General features: G+C 37.2%; 1 protein-coding gene across 4 annotated transcripts in view; it reads right to left on the bottom strand.

Annotated features, from left to right (window-relative positions):
- FBXO9 (F-box protein 9) overlaps positions 1-22,883 on the bottom strand; it is a 44,562-nt gene that overhangs the window by 19,697 nt on the left and 1,982 nt on the right. For 3 of the 4 annotated variants that reach the window (XM_077903647.1, XM_077903646.1, XM_077903648.1), the window contains exons 2-6: positions 8,356-8,511; positions 6,251-6,308; positions 4,780-4,879; positions 2,594-2,724; positions 1,581-1,695 (exon numbers count right to left, since the gene is read on the bottom strand). In XM_077903647.1, the coding sequence (XP_077759773.1) occupies positions 1,581-1,695; positions 2,594-2,724; positions 4,780-4,879; positions 6,251-6,308; positions 8,356-8,499 (548 nt within the window). In that variant the 5' untranslated portion in view covers positions 8,500-8,511. Of the gene's footprint in view, positions 1-1,580; positions 1,696-2,593; positions 2,725-4,779; positions 4,880-6,250; positions 6,309-8,355; positions 8,512-22,883 lie in introns of those variants that run through there. The other variant, XM_077903649.1, reaches the window with a different exon arrangement.

Below are 22,883 nucleotides of genomic sequence, written 5' to 3' on the forward strand. Positions count from 1 at the left end.
CATCGTCTTCTATTTAGCAAAAATCTGTTGAGCACCTGCAAGGCACTGGCCAGGGCTCTGGAGACAGACAGACAAGGCAAAAAGCCCTGCTCTTTCACTTGTGGGAAAGCAAACAAAACCAAGAATTAACAAAGAGAAAAGTTTCAGATAGTGAAACAAACAAAGCAGAGTAAACAGAAAGGGACAACTGCAGTGGGGAAAAGACAGACTATTTCAGATACAGCAGCCGAAAGAACTGAGGCAGAACCACAGCCAAGGGAACGGCTCTGGGTGGGAGTGTGACTGGTGCAGCAAACTAAGCCAAGTTAACAGGCTACATGATTGGAGAGGCAGTGAGGGGCAGGGCAGGGAGGGGTTTATAAGCTAATCTGGGTGAGATGGATACCACTGAAAAGCTCTAAGGATGACTCATGCTCTTAAAAGATCACTCTGGTGGTCTGGAAAATATGCTCTAGGAGTATATGAGTGGAAGCAGACTACTGCCATAACCCAGGCCGGGTGTAACAAGGGGCACAATAGGAAGGGTCCTTGGAGAAGGGTGAAATGGTCAGACTGGAGATCTATTTTTCTAAGGTAGCACCAATGAGACTATTATTAGTGTAGAAAACTAAGCAAAAGATGTAATGAATATTAACAGGATTCTGATAAAGCTCAAAATATTTTTAACTCTATCTATAACCTGAAATATTCAGTTTTAAAGATATGAAAACTACTTGTGTCTGAGCTGGGCTGCAAAAAAACGATTAGCCACCTCCTCAGTTTTTTTCTTTTTACAATTACTTTTATTTTATGAAAGCACATGGAAGTTTTATCCCTGAAAATTTGCATTCTTAAGAAATTCCCTCTGGATAATCACATTTTAAAAGTTATTGGAATAAGGGTTCTAGAGACTCCAATTTTAAAACTGAAATGTACCTGGTGATTAATAAGTCTTTGTTAAAGAGAATAGCACATAGAATTGCCAAAAAACAAAGCCATCAGCCAATTCAAATATTTTATCCAAAATACAAGACTCCGAATAAAATCAGGTTAAGAATACTGAATTTTAAGAACTGAAGTTATAAAAAATTTCTAGATGCTAAGGACAAAGTATATATTTTTATGTAGAATATTCATGAAAGATTAGTCTCAAACAATTTTATACTCAATTATGATTATTCTTCACACAGCAATATTTTAAAAGTATAGGTTAACCTTTAATGGGCCAAAAGAAAATTCTAGTGCAATCTAAATTTAAATCATTACCACTTAATGGGTTTAGAGTCATTGTGAAGATGACTTGAGTTTATTTTCCTAGCACAATTATTTTTCCAAATCAGCTAGGCTGGCATGCAAACTATCCTATGGAAGTAGTATGTGTGACTACACCTGTTCTACAGAACATTCTATACCCTGGAAACTTGGTGCATTGTAGCCTTTAAGGGTTAAGGGGTTTGGGAAAATCACAGAAATACACTTTAGGCAAAACTGTTCATTTTAAGTTTTTACTCAGAATATCAATCAAGTTTTTAATCAAAATTGGCAAAAAACCATAATCCTTTTTTCACTACTGCTAGAGTTGTTTTAAAAAGATGAAGTACCTGGCACAGATATAGAATCCTCTGCACACCTGCGACAACTGCTCTAATGATCTGAGGTCCAAGTCACTGGACACCACCCAGCGGAAGATGTACATCAGGACCTCCATTGGCAGCACTGCAAAAGAAAATCATCCCTTCAGCAACTCTCCTAGATTATTCTACCATCTTCTCGGAGCAGGTAGCTTCAGGTATTCCCAGACATCTGTGAATCACACCCTCAGTATTGCTCAGAGCTATATGTGAGTGTATTTAATTATCTAAAAAGTAACAATGGTTTCTAACATCAATACACAAATGTTTTGAAATTTTCAGTACAGAACATATCAAAAGCTACTTTTATAAAGCACCCTCTCCTTCAAAAGATCATTTTATGGGACGCCTGGGTGGCTCAGCAGTTTAGTGCCTGCCTTTGGCCAGGGTGTGAACCTGGAGTCCCGGGATCAAGTCCTGCATCGGGCTCCCTGCATGAAGCCTGTTTCTCCCTCTGCCTCCCTCTCTCTGTGTCTCTCATGAATAAATTAACAAAATCTTTAAAAAAACAAAAAACAAACACTCAAGTAGACTCTACAATGAGCACAGAGCCCAACACGGGGTTTGATCTCACAACCTGAGATCATGACCTGAGCCAAAACCAAGAGTTGGAATGCGTAACTGAAAGAGCCACCCAGGGGTAGCTCAAAACATTCATTTTTAAACATGCAGCCTATCTCAGGCTGAAATGCCTGATGACACCAGTATTTCTTTAATTTTCTTGGGCTGCTTCAACAACACAGACACCCTTTTATATCTTCACTGAATAAAGTAGGGCATCCTTGACCTGAACTATAAACTCCTTTCTACTTCAGATTTTGAAAAGCTTGTTAGTATATGCAAACAGTAATTATAACTAGCTCTCCCAACACACTTTGAACTAGAGCAATCACCTGGCAAGTTTTCTGGCCTTGTAAATTTGGAAAACTTAAATCTAAAGTGAAAGTGTGCCTCACTGAGTTATAACAACCATGAACTCATACCTGATATGTGAGTCTGATTGTTTTCCAGCTCAGGCTGACACAGTTTGAGCATAGACTCCTGAAATGTGAGCTGCTGCTGGAAGCATGACAAGAGGTCTGCCATCTTGCTGTCATCATCATTATCTTCCATGCTGAAAAAGGAGGGGAATAAATTAAGTCCACAAACACAGAGCTTAGAAACTGATTTTTCATAGTACTTTCAAATCTGCTTCAGAGAAAGTCATCTAAAAGCAAACTGTCTTAACCATCGTTTTGATTTGATAAAAGTTTATTTGGCTTCAAGGAGTAGCATACCAAGTCTTTTGAAGAAAAAAGCTTCAGCAATTTTCGTTCTCACCCGGAAAGAACAAGAATTTTGGATACAAGCGTTGAGATTTAATTAGCCCCTTTTATTCTAAGATAGAGATTTCTTGAGTTAGTGAAAAAGATCATTTCAAATGATTTTTAAAAAACTTAGGTAAATATATTCCATACTAATGTGACTATAATCCATTCTAATTGGATAAAAATAAAATATATAGATGTCATCTGTGGTACTTACTTACCAAGGGTTTTCTAACAGATGTGCTTTACCACCCTACCTTAAGAGAGGAAAATATGTAATTTAAAAATCTTAGTGGGGTCCACAAATCAACTACCAATCATCTAAACAGAGTATAATTTAGAGTTCTAAAAAACAAAAAACAAAAAACCGTCTTTCCATTTTTGTTGAAATTAACCTTAAAAGCAATCAGACCTACAAGTAAGGCTTAGATGAGGATGAGGTCCAAAGACCAGGAAGGGCTAATTATTCTATTAACAAAGGCACATGTGGCAGAGGCTAAACGGGCACAAGGGCTACTCTACAAACATTTCAGAGAAGGCAAAAAACAAGAACAAAACCAGGAGAGAGACTTTCAGGGATTATTAGATCTGATAAGAAAAAAACAACTGTATCCTTCAAGAACTTTTATTGCATCTGGGCTGTACCAAGAGATGGGAAAGAAAAGGAATGCTTCTTTCACATTTTAATACAGCTTTTCTTAACAGCATTTGCATCTACTCATAAAACTGGCTAAGAGCTGGGTCTAAATGGCCACCCAAATATAAAGAGGGCTTAGAAAAAGCCCAAAGGATTCATTTTGAGTTTGAACTACCTCACACTGTTAAATTTCATTTGGTGAACAACAAACACTGTTAGCCTTGAAATTCAAAGAGACAATTAAGACTGACTTCATTGGGATGTTTTTACTATCCAAAACTTGAGTGTTAATTACCATAAGCGGTTTAAAAACGCTGGCAGTGAGCACATTATCCATAAAGGTAACTTCTTAATTATTCCATGACAGAGGTAATATCATAACATAATGGTAATATTTTATTACTAAAAGCACTATTTTCCTATGTATTGCTCATTTTTAACCTGACATTCTCTCATGGGTATAGACTCTCCTCCCTTCTAATATCAAATAATTGAGCTTTTGGAGGTAGAGAGATTAAGCCAAAACATTTTTATACAATTGGCTCGCAAATAACTTCAAAAGTATTGGCTTCAAAATATGTTCTCTTGATCTTTGTCCATGTAAAACTATCAATGCCACTTTATAATTTTGATGCAAGTGGTATCTATCCAAAGAAACAAGGCTTATATCCTGCACCTGGGCCTTTTAAAAAAAGTTAGTCTTAACCATGTCCTTTCAGATACCTTAAGAGAATAAGTCTTGTTATAATTCAGCATTTTCTTAATAAACTGAAAACTTTTTTTAAAAAGTATAGCTTCAAACATATCAAAAAGAATGATGAAACCCCATGTACCCATCACCTAATTTCAACCATTATTAACATTTTGTCAACTTTGACCTAATTATATTTTAATAGGTTTGACTTTTTAAAATAGGTTTCAGAAAGCTGAAATGTGTCTTTTAATTTACTTTCAATAATCATTGCTTTTATTTAAAAAAAAAAAAAAAAACTTGTGTTACCTTATCTTTGTTATATCTGTTTAAAATGTGCATTTCTATATTTTAATCTTAAATTTTCCCTAACTAAAAAAAATTTCTACAACCTTATAAACAAGTCTTTATACTAAGGACTATGTAATTTAACAGAATTACCACCACCTTCTTATCATGTTAAGAGTCAACAGGGCAAAGACGCTTAACTTTAACAAACTCTATGTATTACTGTCTATCGAATTATATACGCACTAGCTGTTTCCAACGCCATCACCATCTGGAGACCGGGTATAAGTAATCTTGAACTCTATATCAGGTACAAGTTGCATAGCCCTACGATAAAACTTGATGGCTAAAAGAAGAAATAAAGCTAAATTAGCTATGACCACACATTTTTGTCATTTCCTTTGATTACCTGTAACTGTGGATTAATTTGGTAACTTTCTTTACAAACAGCCAAATTTCCTTTTTTCTATATGCAACAGTAGTTCAGTGAACAACTTATTTCCAAGCCTTATTACTCAGAAATAATCTTTCTTTCTAAAGCTATCACATTATGGCAGCTTATGGATGTCATATTTCACTCTTTGCTGTTAGCCCTTCCCACCTTTTCCCTCAACCTCATAAGTACTGCTAGAAGCGACCTCATATGGCTTTCTTCAGGCTTTGGAAATGCAACTGCTATAGCTCCAAGAAAAACATTTTTTAAGCAACCTTTTCTTTCTAAGATGCAGAGTTGAGGATAATCAAATACTTCCTCCTACGCAGAATAGAGTTTTAGTTAACCTTCAAATCCAACTTCCTTTAGTCCAGCTGCCTATTATTTAGCTACATAACCTTTAAAACTTATTTTCTTATAAAGTTCCTGGCCAGGTGGTTTAGAGCTATGATATTTAGTAATCTCTCTCACAAAGCTATACAACAGAACTTGAGACTACAGAAGCAGACTAGCTCTTCTTCCCTTAGATGATACTCTATTCAATACATTCTGCTGTGTTCTATTACTCTGGGTGAATTATTGTACACTAAACAGAAATGGGAATCTCACAAACTAATGAAGACTGTGGAGGGATTTCACCATTTGGGCTCTTCTAATATCTCAGTAAAAATATCACTAGAAGAAACTTGAGAGTAAAATGCGGTAATCCTGAAAATGTTAGTTTGGGGGCATTTTCAAGTGATTCAAGCACAAGCATTTTTCCCATGCCCCAATTATTAGCTTTATTATCAACAAAATGGAAGCCTACTTACACATCTAATGCAGTAAAATGCCCCATCGCTCTGATCGTTTATGCAAATGGGTTAAGAGAGACGATTAAAGCTGAAGGGTATTCCTTTGTGTAAAATGTAAATTAGAAAATATGTATATGTTCCTGAAGCTATCATTTATATTCCCCTCCTCTGAGGTAATTTTCACCCACAAAAAATACCCTATTTTAAAAATGAGAAACAAATTATTTTTAAGACTTTAATAATGAAGAATTAATAAATACTAAAACCTAAGTGTAGACCAACATGATGATGTTCCACAGCAATAATATATTTTGAGAAGAGGTTATACAGAAATATAATGTTTAGTTTTGACTCGTTAGAAAACAATTTCAGATACAGGGAGACAGATGTTTATATGCCAAATATATTCTAGTTTAAAAAAAATTGTTCAGTAACAGTTGTTATTCAGAAATGTCATGACCATATGATCTTGGGCCCTGAGTTTTTTTACCTTCATAGAGAGCTCCATTCTGTTCTTCTTCTACTGCTTTTAGGAAGAGTTCTCGAGCCTATAAAAATAGTGAAATGCAATTTTTGAAAGTCTGTATTAAAAATGAGTATGTGTGACAGGACAGCCTTCCAACAAAAGTGCCAGAACAACTGGACACCCATTGGCAAAGTAATGAACCGTGACCTAAACCTCACATCTTACATAAAAATTAACTCAAAGATGGATCATGGACTTAAATATAAAACTTTCAGGGAAAAAAAAATTTTTTAAGTATTGGGAACCTATGGCTGGGCAAAGAATTCTTATACTGGATTCCCAAAGCATAATCCATAAAAGGACAGGTGATAAACTGGATCTCATCAACATTAAAAACTTCTGCTCCATGAAATACCCTGAGGATGAAAATTATAAGCTATAAGCTGAGAGAATTTACAAGCCACTTGCTCAACAAAGTATTGTATTTAGAAGAAAGAACTCTCAAAACTCAACAAACATAAGCAATGCAATTAGAGAAGACAACATATTTTACAGAGAGGAGATACAGGTAGCAAACAGCACATGGAAAGATACTCAACATCATTAGCCACTAGGGAAATACAAATTAAGATCACAATGAGGTATCACCGTATGTCTATCAGAATCGCTAAAAAGGAATGATGACACCAAGGGCTGACGAGGCTGTGGAGACGCTGGACCACTCATACACTGCTGCTGGGACCAGAAAATGATGCAGCCACCCTGAAAAACACCTGGGCGGTTTCTTTTAACCAAACAGGCACTTACCATACAACCCAGCAATTGCACTCTTGGGCCAGAGAAATGAAAACTTACATTCATGCAGAAACCTGCACATGAAAATTCATAGCAGCGCTATTAATAGCGAAAAACTGGGAACAACCCAGATGTCCATCAACCGGTGAATAATCAAACTGGGGTACACTCATCCTGTGTACCACTGAGTAATAAAAAGGAACAAAGTACTGTTATACGCAAACCTGGATAGATCTCGGGAATCATGCTGAGTGAAAAGCGCTCATGTCAGAAGGACATATACTGGGTGATTCCATTTATGCAACAGTTTTTGAATATCAAAATTATAGGAATGGAGAAGAGATTAGTGATTGCCAGTGGTTAGGAATAGTCAGGGAGTGGGGGACGGGAAAGTGTTATTATAAAGGTGTAGAAAGAAGGAGCTCCTCAGTGCTACCACAGTTCTGTACCTTGATCATGGTGCTCGTTACAGGAAGCTACAAATGTATAAAACTGCACGGAAGTATTTCTATACACACACAAAATAAAAGTGTTTATAAATCTGGGAGGTCTGAATAAGCTCTGTGCATGGTACCAATGTCTCTCCTAGTTTTTGATCTTGCACTGTAGCTATGCAAGATGTCACCACTGAAGGAGAAAGGATGAACATAGGACTTCCCTGTATCTATGTTTCTGTGATTATTTTCAAAATAAAAATTAAAATGAATATGGAAGTTTATAGTTATCACGGTAATTTCAATTATTTAATGGCAAATAGCTTGTAAAGAAATTGTGTAAGAAGACAGCCTCTATTAAACAGGAAAAATGGAAAATGTGCTGTGCCTACTTCATGTAATACTAAAAAGAGGTACACAATTTGACAACATTCCAAATTTTTTTCAGTGTGAGCACTTTTAAAATTTTCCAGAATAAGGAAATAATTAATACATCATTATACATTTGTTCAACTCAAAATATAACAAAACACTGCATTAAGACCTTTGCAAAGGTGTTAACATTTAAACAAGTTTTTTCTCCTTTTGAGCTTCTGCTAATGAACTCTGAGGCATTGATCTTTTAGAGACCAAATGAATCTTAGGGATCTATAAACTGCCAAAGACAGTTCCATGAAGACACTGAACCTCTAGAAAGAAGACCGTGAGGAGTGGTGTATCATCCAAAGTACCCAGAAGTAGTAGTGAAGGATGGGCACACTGGCATACTTTTGTACATGAGGAAAAATTGTATAAGTTATGTGCTAATGGCACCAGAATATAACTATAATGACCACATGAGAAAATTTTCATGTGCAATTTTTTAAAAAGTTACTTTGTCACAATGTCCATAATACTTAACTTTTCTTCTTTTGCCAGTTCTTGCTTTCCTTTGGTGTCTGCTGCTTTCAGTAAAGAGCCTTTTGCTGCTCTGCAAGGCCGAGTTTCTAAATTGCTAGAGCCTACACCTGGAGCAAGTTCAAACATCCACTGAGCTCGGAACATCTGGAGCTGTGCCTAAGGAAAAAAAAGTACTTTAGGGCTCATAAAGGAAGAGAAGCTCAACTCTGGACAATTTATCCACAGGTCCAACATCAATTTCCATATAAATAACATATTCTAAGACTAGAAGACATAGTCTTTTAAATTACTAAGTTAATATCGAGTCAACATGTTATCTTCTAAAATAATGTTCTGCTTAAATCTTTAAAGAAATCATGAAAGGTCCCTACGTTTGTCCATACAGGAAAAATCTAATGGTATCAGAAAACCAAGTTCTGTTTTAGAGTTGAAAATATAAGCCATCACCTAAGTTCACCTATAAGGCTGAACTTAGAAGCTTTCAAATATTTGTTTACCTGGAATATATCACATACCAGATGTGAAAAGTACTGTTAAAAATTGTGTAGTTGAGGGATGCCTGGTGGCTCAGTGATTGGGCGCCTGCCTTTGGCCCGGGACATGATCCCAGGTTCTGAGATGGGAGTCCCCCATTAGGCTCCTTGCATAGAGCCTGCTTCTCCCTCTCCCTGTGTCTCTGCCTTCTCTCTATGTCTCTCATGAATAAATAAATAAAATCTTAAAAAAAAAAAAAAAAAAAGCACTGAGGACCTTAACTGCTAGGACTGCCACACAGACAGCCCTCAGCTGTCAGCCCGTTCGGGCACTGCCTAGGCAGGGTCATACCCATTCCCAGGCCATCCCAACCCGATGACTGATCAGTGGCTGATAAACATATGAAAGTCTCTGGTTCCTCCATACTCAGAACTCCTGCAAAATTGGCTAAGGTAGTCCATTAGGACAGTACAGAAGCTCAGCTTCTTCCTCTGCCCACTCAGCTTCCACCCTCTCCGCCTTCCATAGATGTGGATCCCCAAAGCATTCCCTAGTAAACCTCCCTCATTGTAATGTCTACCTTTAGAATAAGTCTATTCTCTGGGAACCCAACCTGAAATATCTCTCCTCCCAAACAAGGCCATTATCAATACAACTGTGTATATTATTCCTATATCCTATTCCTAGGTTTTCTTAAAGGGGCATATATAGAATGGCTAAGTTCTTAAAATAATTTTTTCTTGCCATTCTAAACAGCTTTGGTTCCCACCCTCCTACTTGTAACACAAAACACATACACCTCTGCCCTACACAATCATTACTAACACCAAATGTCTGCTAGATGATACATTCCAAATAAGTATTATAAGGCTTATAAATTCTGTAAGATGCATTTATCTAATTACAATGAGTATTTTTCTATTTCAATGCACAGGATTTACCCCATGCTCTTAAATGGCTATGGTGCATCTCACTGTATGAATGCACCATTACTTAATACAAGTGATGGATATTTAGATTGTATTCTATTTTTTCATATAACAATGCTATAATAAACATTTTTGTACATGTATATTTACTCAGTTTCCCCATTATTTCCTTAAGGTTGATTTTCTAGAAATAGAATTGCTTGACCAGGGGTGCCTGGGTGGCTCAATCAGTTAAGTGTCTGAGTATTGATTTTGGCTCTGGTCATGATTTCAGGGTTGTGAGATCCAGCCCTGCATTGGCTCTGTGCTCAGTGGGGAGTCTGTTTGAGATTCTCTTTCCCTCTCTGCCTCTCCGCCTACTCATGTGCACATGCACTCACTTTTTCTCACTCAAATAAATAATTAAAAAAGAATTGCTCGATCAAATGGAATATTTTTCATTTTGTTCCATACTGCTAGTCTGCTCTCCAAAAAAGTTTTAGCAATTTACACTTCATGTGATTGAGTGTTCTCAAAGCACTGATTGAGTGTTCTCAAAGCCTGGGTAACAATGGGCATTCTTCACTAATCTGATTAAGAAAAATCTCATTTTAGATTTTATTTGTATTTTAAAAATCATGAGACTATCTCTTCAAATATTTAATAGCATTTATATTATTTTTTCATTAATTGTCCATTCATATCAATCTTGTGTCATTTGCACAAACTTATAAGGATGTTCCAAATACTGAGAGTAGGTATCAATGCTCTGCCAATATATGGTAAGTAGGTTTTTCTAGCTAATCATTTCTCTTGATTTATGATGTCTCTTCTACATACAGGTTTTAACCTTTAGGTGGTCAAATCTATTTTAAGGTGATGGGTTTTGAGTTATGCCTTGCTTTGAACATTTTAAACCCATGTATCAAACCTCATAACGGCAATTATTGTTATCCTCAGTGTGAGCACTTTCAAAATTTTCCAGAATAAGGAAATAATTAATTCATCATTATACATGTGTTCAATGCAAAATATAACAAAACACTGCATTAAGACCTTTGCAAAGGTATTAACATTTGAACAAGTTGTCCTCTTTTGGGTTTCTGTTAATAAATTGAGAGGCATTGACCTTTCTAGAGACCAAGTGAATCTCAGGATAGTGTACCTGTAGGAAAGCAGCACATGAGGAGTGGTGGTATCATCCAAAGTACCAGGCATAGAGGAATGAGAGGATCAAATCCCACACTAGGCACTCCCAGCCCTGGGAAGAAGAGTCCCCATAACATGGGGCTTTGAAAATCAGTGAGGCTTAATTCCAAGAGAGGCAGAGAGCTATTGGAGAAGGCATTTCCACCCTTAAAGAGCCAGCACACCATTTTAGTATATGTGCTGCAGAAGCGAGCACAGAGCCAGCACACCAATAACTCCACCAGGAAATAGCGCTTTTAAAATGCCTGGGGTATATATAACAGGCATTTATTAATTAATTCTAGGACATGTGCCAAAAGGGCAGGTATCTGCAGGAGAGTTCCCCAGGAACAAAAGTGCTTGGTGCCATTTTCCTTCCCTCCTCTACCCTGGATAGCTGGATGCATGTGGGAGCCAATTCTAACACTATCTATCTGCCTTGCCAGTACTGTGCGCCTGGCTGCTGCATTTACCTGTAGACTTCCCACCTTAGTAGGTGCCTATCCAAAATAGCTCTATACCTGTTACAGCCAGCAGGCAGCCCTGGCCAGGACCAGCACACTTCCTACTGACTCCTATCATGGGAAGGGAGATAACCCCACACAACAGCACATAAATTCCTGCAGCCAGTCTCTTTGCTGGCTGTGCAGGAAGCAATCTCTGCCATTTGGTGTGCTTGCAGTTGTCAGTAGTGGTTAACTGCAGACAGCCAATGTGAAGACTGACTCCAACAACCATAAAGCCCATAGCAGCTACAGCCAGGCATCTAACAGCATCAACAGCAAAACCTGCCCACTGCACCTGCACGAAGAAGCAGCAGACCACTGAAACCACCTGAACCAAGGACAGTCCAACCCACCAGCATGCTTATATCAATCATAGCTCATCCACAACAGAAGGGCAAAGGCAGCCAACACAGAAGATGCTTATAGAGTGCCTGGTTCTGGTGACCAAGGGATTGAGCTACAGAGTACCTCAGGACTTCTTCTACACAAGGCCACTACCTTAAAGACCAGGACATGTGTCTGACCTACGTAATACAAAGAAACACAAAGAGTCAGACAAAATGAGGAGACAGAAAAGAACAAGACAAAAATCGCTTAAAAAAAAAAAAAAAAAGGCTAAAGGAACTAAGATAAACATTGTGCCTAATAAAGAGTTCAAAGTGATGGTCATAAAGCTATTCAGCAGAGTTACAAACTGATAAACTCAGTGGGAACTTCAACCAAGAGATAGAAAATATAAAAAAGAACCAATCTGATCTGAAGAACTCAGCAACTGAAATGCAAAATACACTAAGGGAATCAACAGCTGATCAGAGGACAAAGAAGAATGGATCAGCGATGTGAATGACAGGATAAAGGAAAGCAACTAAGCTCAATAGCAAAATGGAAAAAGAACAACACGTTAAGGGACCTCTGCAAAAAGAACAACAGGTTAAGGGACCTCTGCAAAATCATCAAATGTAATAATATTTGTGTTACAGGGGTTCCCAAAGGAAGAAGGGGGGGATAGTAAACTTATTTGAAGAATATCTGAAAACTTCCCTGTCTGGAGAGGGAAACAGATATCCAGGTCCAAGAAGCACAGAGAGCCCCAACAAGATGAACCCAAGTAAGTCCACACCAGGACCCATAATTAAAATGGCAAAAAGTAATGATAAAGAACGAAATCTTGGGCAGCCCAGGTGGCTCAGCGGTTTAGCGCCGCCTTCAGCCGAGGGCATGATCCTGGAGCCCCGGGATCAAGTCCCAGGTCAGGCTCCCTCTCCCTTTGCCTGTGTGTCTCTCTCTCTCTTTCTCTCTCTTTCTCTCTGTCTCTAATGAATAAATAAATAAAATCTTTAAAAAGAAAAAGAAAGAGAAAGAAAGAAAGAAAGAAAGAAAGAAAGAAAGAAAGAAAGAAAGAAAGAAAAGAAAAGAAAGAAAGAAAGAAAGAAAGAAAGAAAGAAAGAAAGAAAGAAAGATCTTAAAATCAAAGAAAACAGTTATATACAAGAGAAACTCCATAAGGCTATCAGCTGATTTTTCAGCAGAAACTGCAGGCCAGAAAAGGGTAGCATGCTATTATCAAAGTATTGAAAGGAAAAAAAAAACCTACAACCAAGAATACTCTACTCAGCAAGGCTATTACTCATAATAAGAGTTTTCCAGACAGAAAAAGTTAAATTCATTACCACTAAACCAGCCTTACAACAAATGTTAAAAAGAATCCTTTAAGTGGAAAGAAAAGGCCATAATTAGAAGAAGATATTGATAGGAAAAAAGTTCACTAGTAAAAGCAAACATATAGTAAAGGTAATAGATTAAAACTTAATGCAATATGAAAGTTAAACGACTAACATGATAAACAACTACATCTATAAAAATCAGTCAAGGGATACACAAACTAAAAAGACGTAAAATAAGATGTCAAATACAAAAAACAGGTAACAGGTAATGAAAATTTAGTGCGTTAGAATGCATTTGAACTTAAGTGACCATCAACTTAATATAGACTGGTATATGCATAGGATGTGATAAATGAACCCCATGGTAACCATACATGAAAAACCGTAATAGATAAACAAAAATATAAAGAAAAAGGAATCCAAACATAACACTAAAGAAAAGTCATCAATCACAAGGGAAGAGAGGAGATGAAAAAGGGAATGGAGAAAAACTACAAAACCCAAAAAACAATGAACAAAATGGCAATAAGAATATACCTATCAACAAGTATTTTAAATGTAAATGGACCAAATGCTCCAATGAGAAGATAGGGTGGTGAATGGATAAAAAAAACAAGACCCACCTATATGCTGCCTACAAGAGACTCACTTCAAAGTCTGAAAGATGGTGGCAGAGTAGGAGGACCCTAGGATCACTTCATCCCACAAATACAACTAGACAACTATCAAATCATTCTAAATACTTCAGAAATTGACCTGAAGACTGGCAGAACAAACTCCACAACTAAAGGTAGAGAAGAGGCCACATCGAAGAAGATAGAACGTGTGAAGACAACATCGGAGAGAAACAGATCATGGCCACTGCAGCCAGGAGGCAGTCCCAGTTATAGAGATGGGCTAGACGCAGACTAGCACACAGGGGGAGAGCAAAGAGTGGACAATTGCTCCCTAACTTACTTATACCAAACTCCACCACTCCATATTCCAGAGGTACCACCCTTCCTAGTCACAACTGCCTTATCCCATTGTGGAAGGCCTCCTCTCCCCTCAAAGCCCAGCCTAAATCCCTGTCCACACCATGTTTCCCAACCCAGGAGTTCTGCACGGCCTCAGTTCCAGTGGTAGTGGTGACAGGTATCATTTCACAAGCAGACCAGAGCACACCTGGTTAAAACTTAACACGTTCGGCCAAGGACCAAGCACTGCCCATAACAGGCAAAGAGAGCCTCTGCAGATTGGCCTGAAGGCTAAAGCAGCAGAATGCATACAGCACACAACTGAGACACTCGCTGAAGCACCAGACCCTGGGGAACAGGAGATACTAGACTGTAGGGCACTATAGGACCTTTTCTTCATAAGGCCATTACTCTCAAGGGCAGGAGACACAGCTGACTTTCCTAATACAGAGAAATAGGCACAGAGACTTAGACAAAATGAGAAGACATTTTGGACCTGTCCAAATGAAAGAATAGGAGAAGGCCACGACCAGAGATATAAGTGAAACAGACATGAGTAATTTGCTTGCTAATGAATTTAGGGTAATGATCATAAAGATACTCACTGGACATGGGAAGAGTAAAAGACATCAGTGAGATCATTAACAAAGAGATAAGGAATAACATAGAGATAAAGGATTCAATAAACGAAATGAGAAACACATTTAATGGAATGAATAGCAAACTGGAAGAAGCAGAAGAATGAATCAATGACTTAAAAGACAAAATAATGGAAAATAATCAAGCTGAAGAAAGAGAAAAAAGAATTACGCAAAATGAGAAAGAATACACATTCTTTTCAAGTGCACATGGACATTCTTCAAAGTATATCACATATTAGCTTACAAAACACACCTCACCAAATGCCAAGAAGAGTAAAGCCATACCATGCATCTTCTCTGACTGTAACACTATGAAACTGGAAGTCAATCACTTGAAAAGATTGATATATGGAGATTAAATAACATGATACTAAACAATGAATGAGTCAACCAGGAAATAGAGAAGAAATTTAAAAAGTACATGGAAACAAATGAAAATGAAAACACATCAAAAACCTTTGAGATGCAGCAAAATTGATTCTAAAAGGGAAGTTTATAGCAATGCAGGTCACCTCAAGAAACAAGACAAATCTCAAATACAATCTAATCTTACACCTAAAAGAGTTAGAAAAACAACAAAACCTAAAACCAGAAGGAAGAAAATAGTAAAGATCAGAGCAGAAATAAATGATGTAGAAACTTAAAAAAAAAAAAAAAAAACAGGGGCACATGGGTGGCTCAGTCAATTAAGCATCGGCCTTTGGCTCAGGTCATGATCCTGGAGTCCTGCGATGGAGCCCCATGGAGCCCCATGTCGGGCTCCCTGCTCAGCAGGGAGTCTGCTTCTCCCTCTCCCTCTGCCCCTCTATCTGCTCCTTTTCTTGCTCACTCTCTCTCAAATAAATAAATAAAATCTTAAAAAAAAGAAGAAAAAAACAAAACAAAACAAAAAAACCCCAAAACAAACAAAAACACCAATATAATACATCAATGAAACCAGGAGCAGGGTGTTTAGGAAAAAAAAATAATAAAGTTGATAAACCTCTAACCAGACTTAACAAGAGAAAGGACTCAAAATCACAAATGAGAGTGGAGAAATAACAACCAATGCCACAGAAATACAAACAATTACAGGAATATTGTGAAGAATTATATCCCAACAAACAGACATCTAGAAAAAATGGATAAATTTCTAGAAACACATCAACTACTAAAACCCAAAAAGGAAGAAACAGAAAATTGATCAGACTTATAACTAGCAAAGAAACCGAATCAGTAATTTAAAAACACTCCTAACAAACAAAAGTCCAGGACCAGATGGCTTCACAGGGAATTCTACCAAACATTTAATTAGCAATAATTGTGCCTTGGATAAACTTTATTAGCTATGATACTGCCACTACACAAAGCTCTACCAAACATTTAAAGAAGAGTTAATACCTATTCTTCTCAAACTATTCCAAAAGAGTAGAAAAGGAAGGAAAATTTCTAAATTCATTCTATGAGGCCTGAATTACCCTGATAACAAAACCAGATAAAGGCACCACAAAAAAAGAGAATGACAGGCCAACGTCCCTGACAAACATAGATGCAAAAATCCTCAACAAAAACTAGCAAACTGAATCCAGCAATATGTTAAAAACAAATTATTTACCACAATCAAATACGATTTACTCCTTGGTTGCAAGCGTGGTTCAATCTTCACAAGGCAATCAATGTGATACATCACATCAAGAAGATAAAGGAGAAGAACCATGTAATCATTTTAATAGATGCAGAAAAAGCTTTTGACAAAGTACAACATCCATTCATGATAAAAACCCTCAACAAAGTTTAGAGGGTTTTTATGTTTTTATGTTTTTATGTTTTATTATGTTGACAAAGGTCAACATAATAAAGGCCATATATGAAAAACCCACAGCTATAATATGGTCAATTAATCTTTGACAAAGCAGGAAAGAATATCGAATGAGAGAGAGAGTCTCTCCAACAAATGATGTTGGGAAAAATGGATAGCAACATGCAAAGAATTAAACTGGACCACCTTCTTAGACTTTACACAAACATATTCAAAATGGATTAAAGACCTAAATGTGACATCTGAAACCATAAAAATTCTATTAAGAGCAAAGACAGTAATTTCTCTGACATTGGCCATGCCAACTTTCTCCTAGATATGTCTCCAGAGGTTAGGAAACCAAAAGCAAAAATAAACTGGTGGAGGACTATATCAAAATAAAAAGCTGCTGGGGTGCCCAGGTGGCGCAATTAAGCATCCAACTCTTGGTTTCAACTCAGGTTGTGATCTCAAGGCCACGAGATCAAGTCCTGAGTTGGGCTCCACACTTAATGCAGCATCTACTTATATTTCTTTCCCCCTTCTCCTCCCCCCACATGCTCTCTAAAATAAATAAATAGATAGATAGATAGATAGATAGATAAATAAATAAATCTTCAAAAAATAAAAAGCTATAGCAAAAGAAACAATCAACTAAACTAAAAGGCAATCTATGGAATGGGAAAAGATATTTATGAATTACACATCCACAATAAAGAACTAGTTAGTATCTGAAAAAAAAATTAAAAACTTATAAAACTCAATACCCCAAAAAACAAATAACCCAATCTGAAAATAAGAAGATATACACATTACTCCATACAGATGGCCAAAAAAGACATGAAAAGATGCTCAACATCAGTCATCATCAGGGAAATACAAATCGAAATTACAATGAGGTACCAGAATGGCTATCAGAATGGCTAAAATCAACAAGAAACAACAGATGTTGGTTAGGACATGGAGAAGAACCCTAGTGCACTGCTGGTAGAAACACAAATTGATGCAGCTACTGTGGAAAAGCCTGGAGGTTCTTAAAAAAATTAAGAATAGAACTATTCTTCAATCCAGCAATTGCACTACTGAGTACTTACCCAAAAAAGTACAAAAACATGAATCAAAGGGATACATGCACCCCTACAGTTATAGCAGCATTATTTACAATAGCCAAGATATGGAAGCAGCCCAAGTGTGCCCATTAATTTATGAATGGATAAAGATGTGGTGTGTGTGTAACAGAATATTATTTAGCCATAAAAAAAGAATGAAATCTTGCCATTTGCAACATTGATGGAGCTAAAGAGTCTAATGTTAAGTGAGATCAGTCAGAGAATGACAAATATATGATTTCACTCATAAGTTGAATTTACAAAACAAAAGAGCAAAGGGAAATAAAAAACAGGAGACAGGGGATTCCTGGGTGGCGCAGCGGTTTGGCGCCAGCCTTTGGCCCAGGGCGCGATCCTGGAGACCCGGGATCGAATCCCACATCGGGCTCCCGGTGCATGGAGCCTGCTTCTTCCTCTGCCTATGTCTCTGCCTCTCTCTCTCTCTGTGTGACTATCATAAATAAAAAAAAAAAAATTAAAAAAAACAAAACAGGAGACAAACCCTTAACTATAGAAAATTCTTAACTATAGAGAATAAAACGATGGTTACCAAAAGGGAGGTGGGTGGAAAAATAGGTTAAACAGGTGATGGAGATTAAGGAGTACACTTGTCATATGTCATAATGAGCACTGGGTGATAGATGGAATGGCTGAATCACTGTACAGTGCACCTAAAACTAATATAACACTGTATGTTAACTAACTGGAATTAAAATAATTTTTTTTTAAAATCAGACTACAAAAAACCTGTTTTCCAAAGTTTATGTAATGGGACTAAACTATTACCAAAGGAAAAAATAATTTATTCAGCTATGAAGATGACAACCATAGAAACCAAAGCCCAAGAGCTTTATGAAGTTTCAACTTCCACATATAATATTTAATTCACAGTAAATCTTCTCTTTTCAAAAATAGTTTTTAAGACTAAAATAAAATGTGACAAATATTTGGAGATAAGCCAATAAAGTGTACCCTTTATTGTATGTTGGAAAAAAAAGACTTCATTATCCAAAGACAGACTGAAAGAAGAGAGAAAAATCTGTATTATGCAAATGGAAGCAAAACAAAAACAAAAACAATACCTATACCAAACAAAGCAGACTTTAAAATAGAGATTGTAGTAAGAGGGCAGCCCCGGTGGCACAGCGGTTTAGCGCCACCTGCAGCCGGGGGTGTGATCCTGGAGACCTGGGATGGAGTCCTGTCAGGCTCCCTGCATGGAGCCTGCTTCTCCCTCTGCCTGTGTCTCTGTCTCTCTCTCTCTCTCTCTCCCCTGTCAGGCTCCCTGCATGGAGCCTGCTTCTCCCTCTGCCTGTGTCTCTGCCTCTCTCTCTCTCTCTCTCTGTCGCTCATGAATAAATACATAAAATCTTAAAAAAAAAAAAAAAAAAAAAAGGCTGTAGTAAGAGACAAAGAAAGGCACCATAGAATAGTATAAAACAGATAAGATCGGGATCCCTGGGTGGTGCAGCGGTTTGGCGCCTGCCTTTGGCCCAGGGCGCGATCCTGGAGACCTGGGATCGAATCCCACGTCGGGCTCTCGGTGCATGGAGCCTGCTTCTCCCTCTGCCTGTGTCTCTGCCTCTCTCTCTCTCTGTGTGACTATCATAAATAAATAAAAATTTAAAAAAAAAAAAAAAAAAACAGATAAGATCAATCCAAAAAAAGGATATAGGGGTGACTGGGTGACGGGCACTGAGGGGGGCACTTGACGGGATGAGCACTGGGTGTTATGCTATATGTTGGCAAATTGAACTCCAATAAAAAAAAAGTTTAAAAAAAGAATATAACAATTATAAATAAATACCTATACACCCAATATAGGAGAACTTAAAATACATAAAGCAAATATTAACATAGAAAAAATGGGCAGTAACACACTAATAGTAGGGGACATGAATACCTCATTTACATCAATGGATGGATCATCTAGGCAGAAAAATCAATAAGGAAACAAACAAAAATCAATCAAAACCAAACAAACAAACAAAAAAAAACAAAAAACCCAACACAGGAGACTAGCTGGTCTTTAACATATATAGATCATTTCAACCAAAATCAACAGAATACACATATTTCTCAAGTGTAAATGAAATGTTCTCCAAGACAGATCACATGTTAGGCCACAAAATAAGTCTCAACAAATTTGAAAAGTTTGAGATGGTTACTAGAGGGAAGGTGGATGGGAGGATGGATAAAATAGGTGATGTTGATTAAGGAGTGTACTTGCTATAATAAGCACTGGGTGCTTATATGGAATTGTTAAAACATGTTATTGTATACTGAAACTAATATAATACTGTACGTTAACTATGTTGTAATTAAAATAAAAAATAAAATGTTTGAAATTATATGAAGCATTTTCTCTAACCACAACACTATGAAACCAGAAATCAATTGCAAGAAAAAAACTGGGAAAACCACAAATACATGAAGGGGCTAAATAACACATTACAAAATAACCAATAAATCGACAAAGAAATCAAAGAGGAAATAAAAAAAAAAAACATGGGAGACAAGCGAAAATGGAAATACAATGGCCCAAAATCTTTGGGATGCAGTCAAAGTAGTTCTAAGAGGGAAATTCATAGTGATACAAGTTTCTACTTCAAAAAACAAGAAAAATCTCAAATAAACAATCTAACCTGACACCTAAGGGAACTAGAAAAAGAACAAAATCCAAAGCTAGTATAAAGAAGGACATCATAAAGATCAGGGCAGAGATAAATGAAAGACTTTAAAAAAAAAAAAAAAGAGCTGGATATGGGGGAGTGGGGGGAGAATTTAGCCAGACTCATCAGGACAAAAAGATAATTCAAATAAATAAATTTAGAAATGAAAGAAGAGAAATAATAATTGACACCACAGACATACAAAGAAATGCAAGACAATATAATGAAAAAGTATATGCCAACAAGTTGGACAACCTAGAAGAAATGGATAAATTCCTAGAAAAATATAGTCTTCCAAAACTGAATTGAATAAAAAAATAGAAAATTTGAACAGATCAATTACCTTAACAAAATTGAACTGCTAATCAAACAAAAATACAAACAAACAAAAGTCCAAGACCAGGTGACTTTACAGGAGATTTCTAACAAATATTTGAAGAAGAGTTAATGCCTAGTCTTCTCAAACCATTTCAAAAACAGAAGAGGAAGGAAAATTATTCTACAATATCAGCATTACCCTGACATTACCCTGACATCACCAACAAAGACACTAGAAAAAAAGAAAACTACAGGCCAATATCTCTGATGATCTACAGATGTTCAATTCCTCAACAAAATATTAGCAAACTGAATTGAGTAATATGTTAAGAAGATCATGAACCACAATCAGTAGAATTTATTCCAGGGATGCAAGGATGGTTCAACACTTGCAAATCAACCATCCTACCCAGAGATTAGTTTCTCAGAGGTCATGATCTTGGGGTCCTGGGATGGAGTCCCACATCAAGCTCCTCACACGGAGCCTGCTTCTCCCTTTGCCTATGTCTCTGCTTCTCTCTCTCTCTCTCCCTCTCTGTGTCTCCCATGAATAAATAAAGAAATAAAATCTTTTTTTTTTTTTTTTGAAGTGAGTTCAGAGGGAACATACCTCAACATAATAAAGGCCATATTTGACAAACGCACAGCTAATAAATATCATACTCAATGGTAGAAAAAGCAGAAGTTTTCCCTCTAAGATCAGGAACAGGACAAGGATGACCACTCACTACTTTTATTCAACACAGTACTAGAAGTGCTAGCAGCAACAATCAAACAAGAAATAAAAGGTATCCATGAGGTGCCTGGTTGGCTCAGTTGGTTAAGTCGGTCCAACTCTTGATTTTGGCCCAGGTCATGATATCAGAGTTATTGGATTGAGCACCGCATCAGGCTGTGCACTGGGCATGGAGCCTGCTTGGGATTTTCTCTCTCCCCTCTCCTCCACCCCTTCCCTAATTCGTGTGCATTCTCTCTCTCAAAAAGAAAGTGAGAGAAAGAGAGAGAAAGAGAGAGAGAGAGAGAGAGAGAAAGAAGAAAGAAAAGAAAGAAGGAAGGAAAGGGAAAAAAAGAAAAAAGGAAAAGGTATCCAGATTGTTAAGGAAGAAATAAAACTGTCACTATTTCCAGATATATACAGGAAATCCTAAAGACTCCACCAAAAAACTATCGAAGTAACAAATGAATTTATTAGCAAAGCTGTAGGATACAAATATTTAGAAATTTGATACGCTTCTGTACACTAAGAACAAAGTAGCAAAAAGACAAACAAAAAAAAAAAGACAAATTAAGAAGACAATCTCATTTACAATTGCACCTGAGAGAAATTATCTAGGAATAAACTTAACCAAGAAGGTAAAAGAGCTCTACTTTATTTTTAAGATTTTATTTATTTATTCATGAGAGAGAGAGAGAGAGAGGCAGAGACACAGGCAGAGGGAGAAGCAGGCTCCATGCAGGGAGCCCAACGTGGGACTCGATCCCGGGTCCCCAGGATCACGGCCTGGGCCAAAGGCGGCACTAAACTGCTGAGCCACGTGGGCTGCCCAAGAGCTCTACTTTAAAAACTGTAAGATGGGATCCCTGGGTGGCGCAGCGGTTTGGCGCCTGCCTTTGGCCCGAGGCGCGATCCTGGAGACCCGGGATCGAATCCCACATCGGGCTCCCGGTGCATGGAGCCTGCTTCTCCCTCTGCCTGTGTCTCTGCCTCATTCTCTCTCTCTCTCTGTGACTATCACAAATAAATAAAAAAATAAAAATAAAAAAATTTAAAAAAATAAAAAAAATTTTAAAAATTTAAAAAATAAAAAAATAAAAAATAAAAAATAGGGATCCCTGGGTGGCGCAGCGGTTTAGCGCCTGCCTTTGGCCCAGGGCGCGATCCTGGAGACCCAGGATCGAATCCCACATCGGGCTCCCGGTGCATGGAGCCTACTTCTCCCTCTGCCTGTGTCTCTGCCTCTCTCTCTCTCTCTCTCTCTGTGTGACTATCATAAATAAATAAAAATTAAAAAATAAATAAATAAATAAAAAATAAAAAAACTGTAAGATGTTGATGAAACAAATGGAAGACAACACAAATAAATGGAAAGATATCCCATGTTTGTGGATTGGAAGAATTAATATTGTTAAAATGTCCAACTACCCAAATCAAATCATAGATTCAATGCAATCCCTGTCAAAATATCAAGAATATTTTTCACAGAAATAGAACAAATAATCCTAAGATTCATATGTAACCACACAGACCCTGAAAAGCCAAAGCAATCTTGAAAAAGAACAAAGTTCGAAGTATCACAAGTCTGGATTTTAAGATA

The sequence above is a fragment of the Canis aureus genome, chromosome 7 (genome assembly GCF_053574225.1).
Source record: "Canis aureus isolate CA01 chromosome 7, VMU_Caureus_v.1.0, whole genome shotgun sequence".
Classification (NCBI taxonomy): domain Eukaryota; kingdom Metazoa; phylum Chordata; class Mammalia; order Carnivora; family Canidae; genus Canis; species Canis aureus.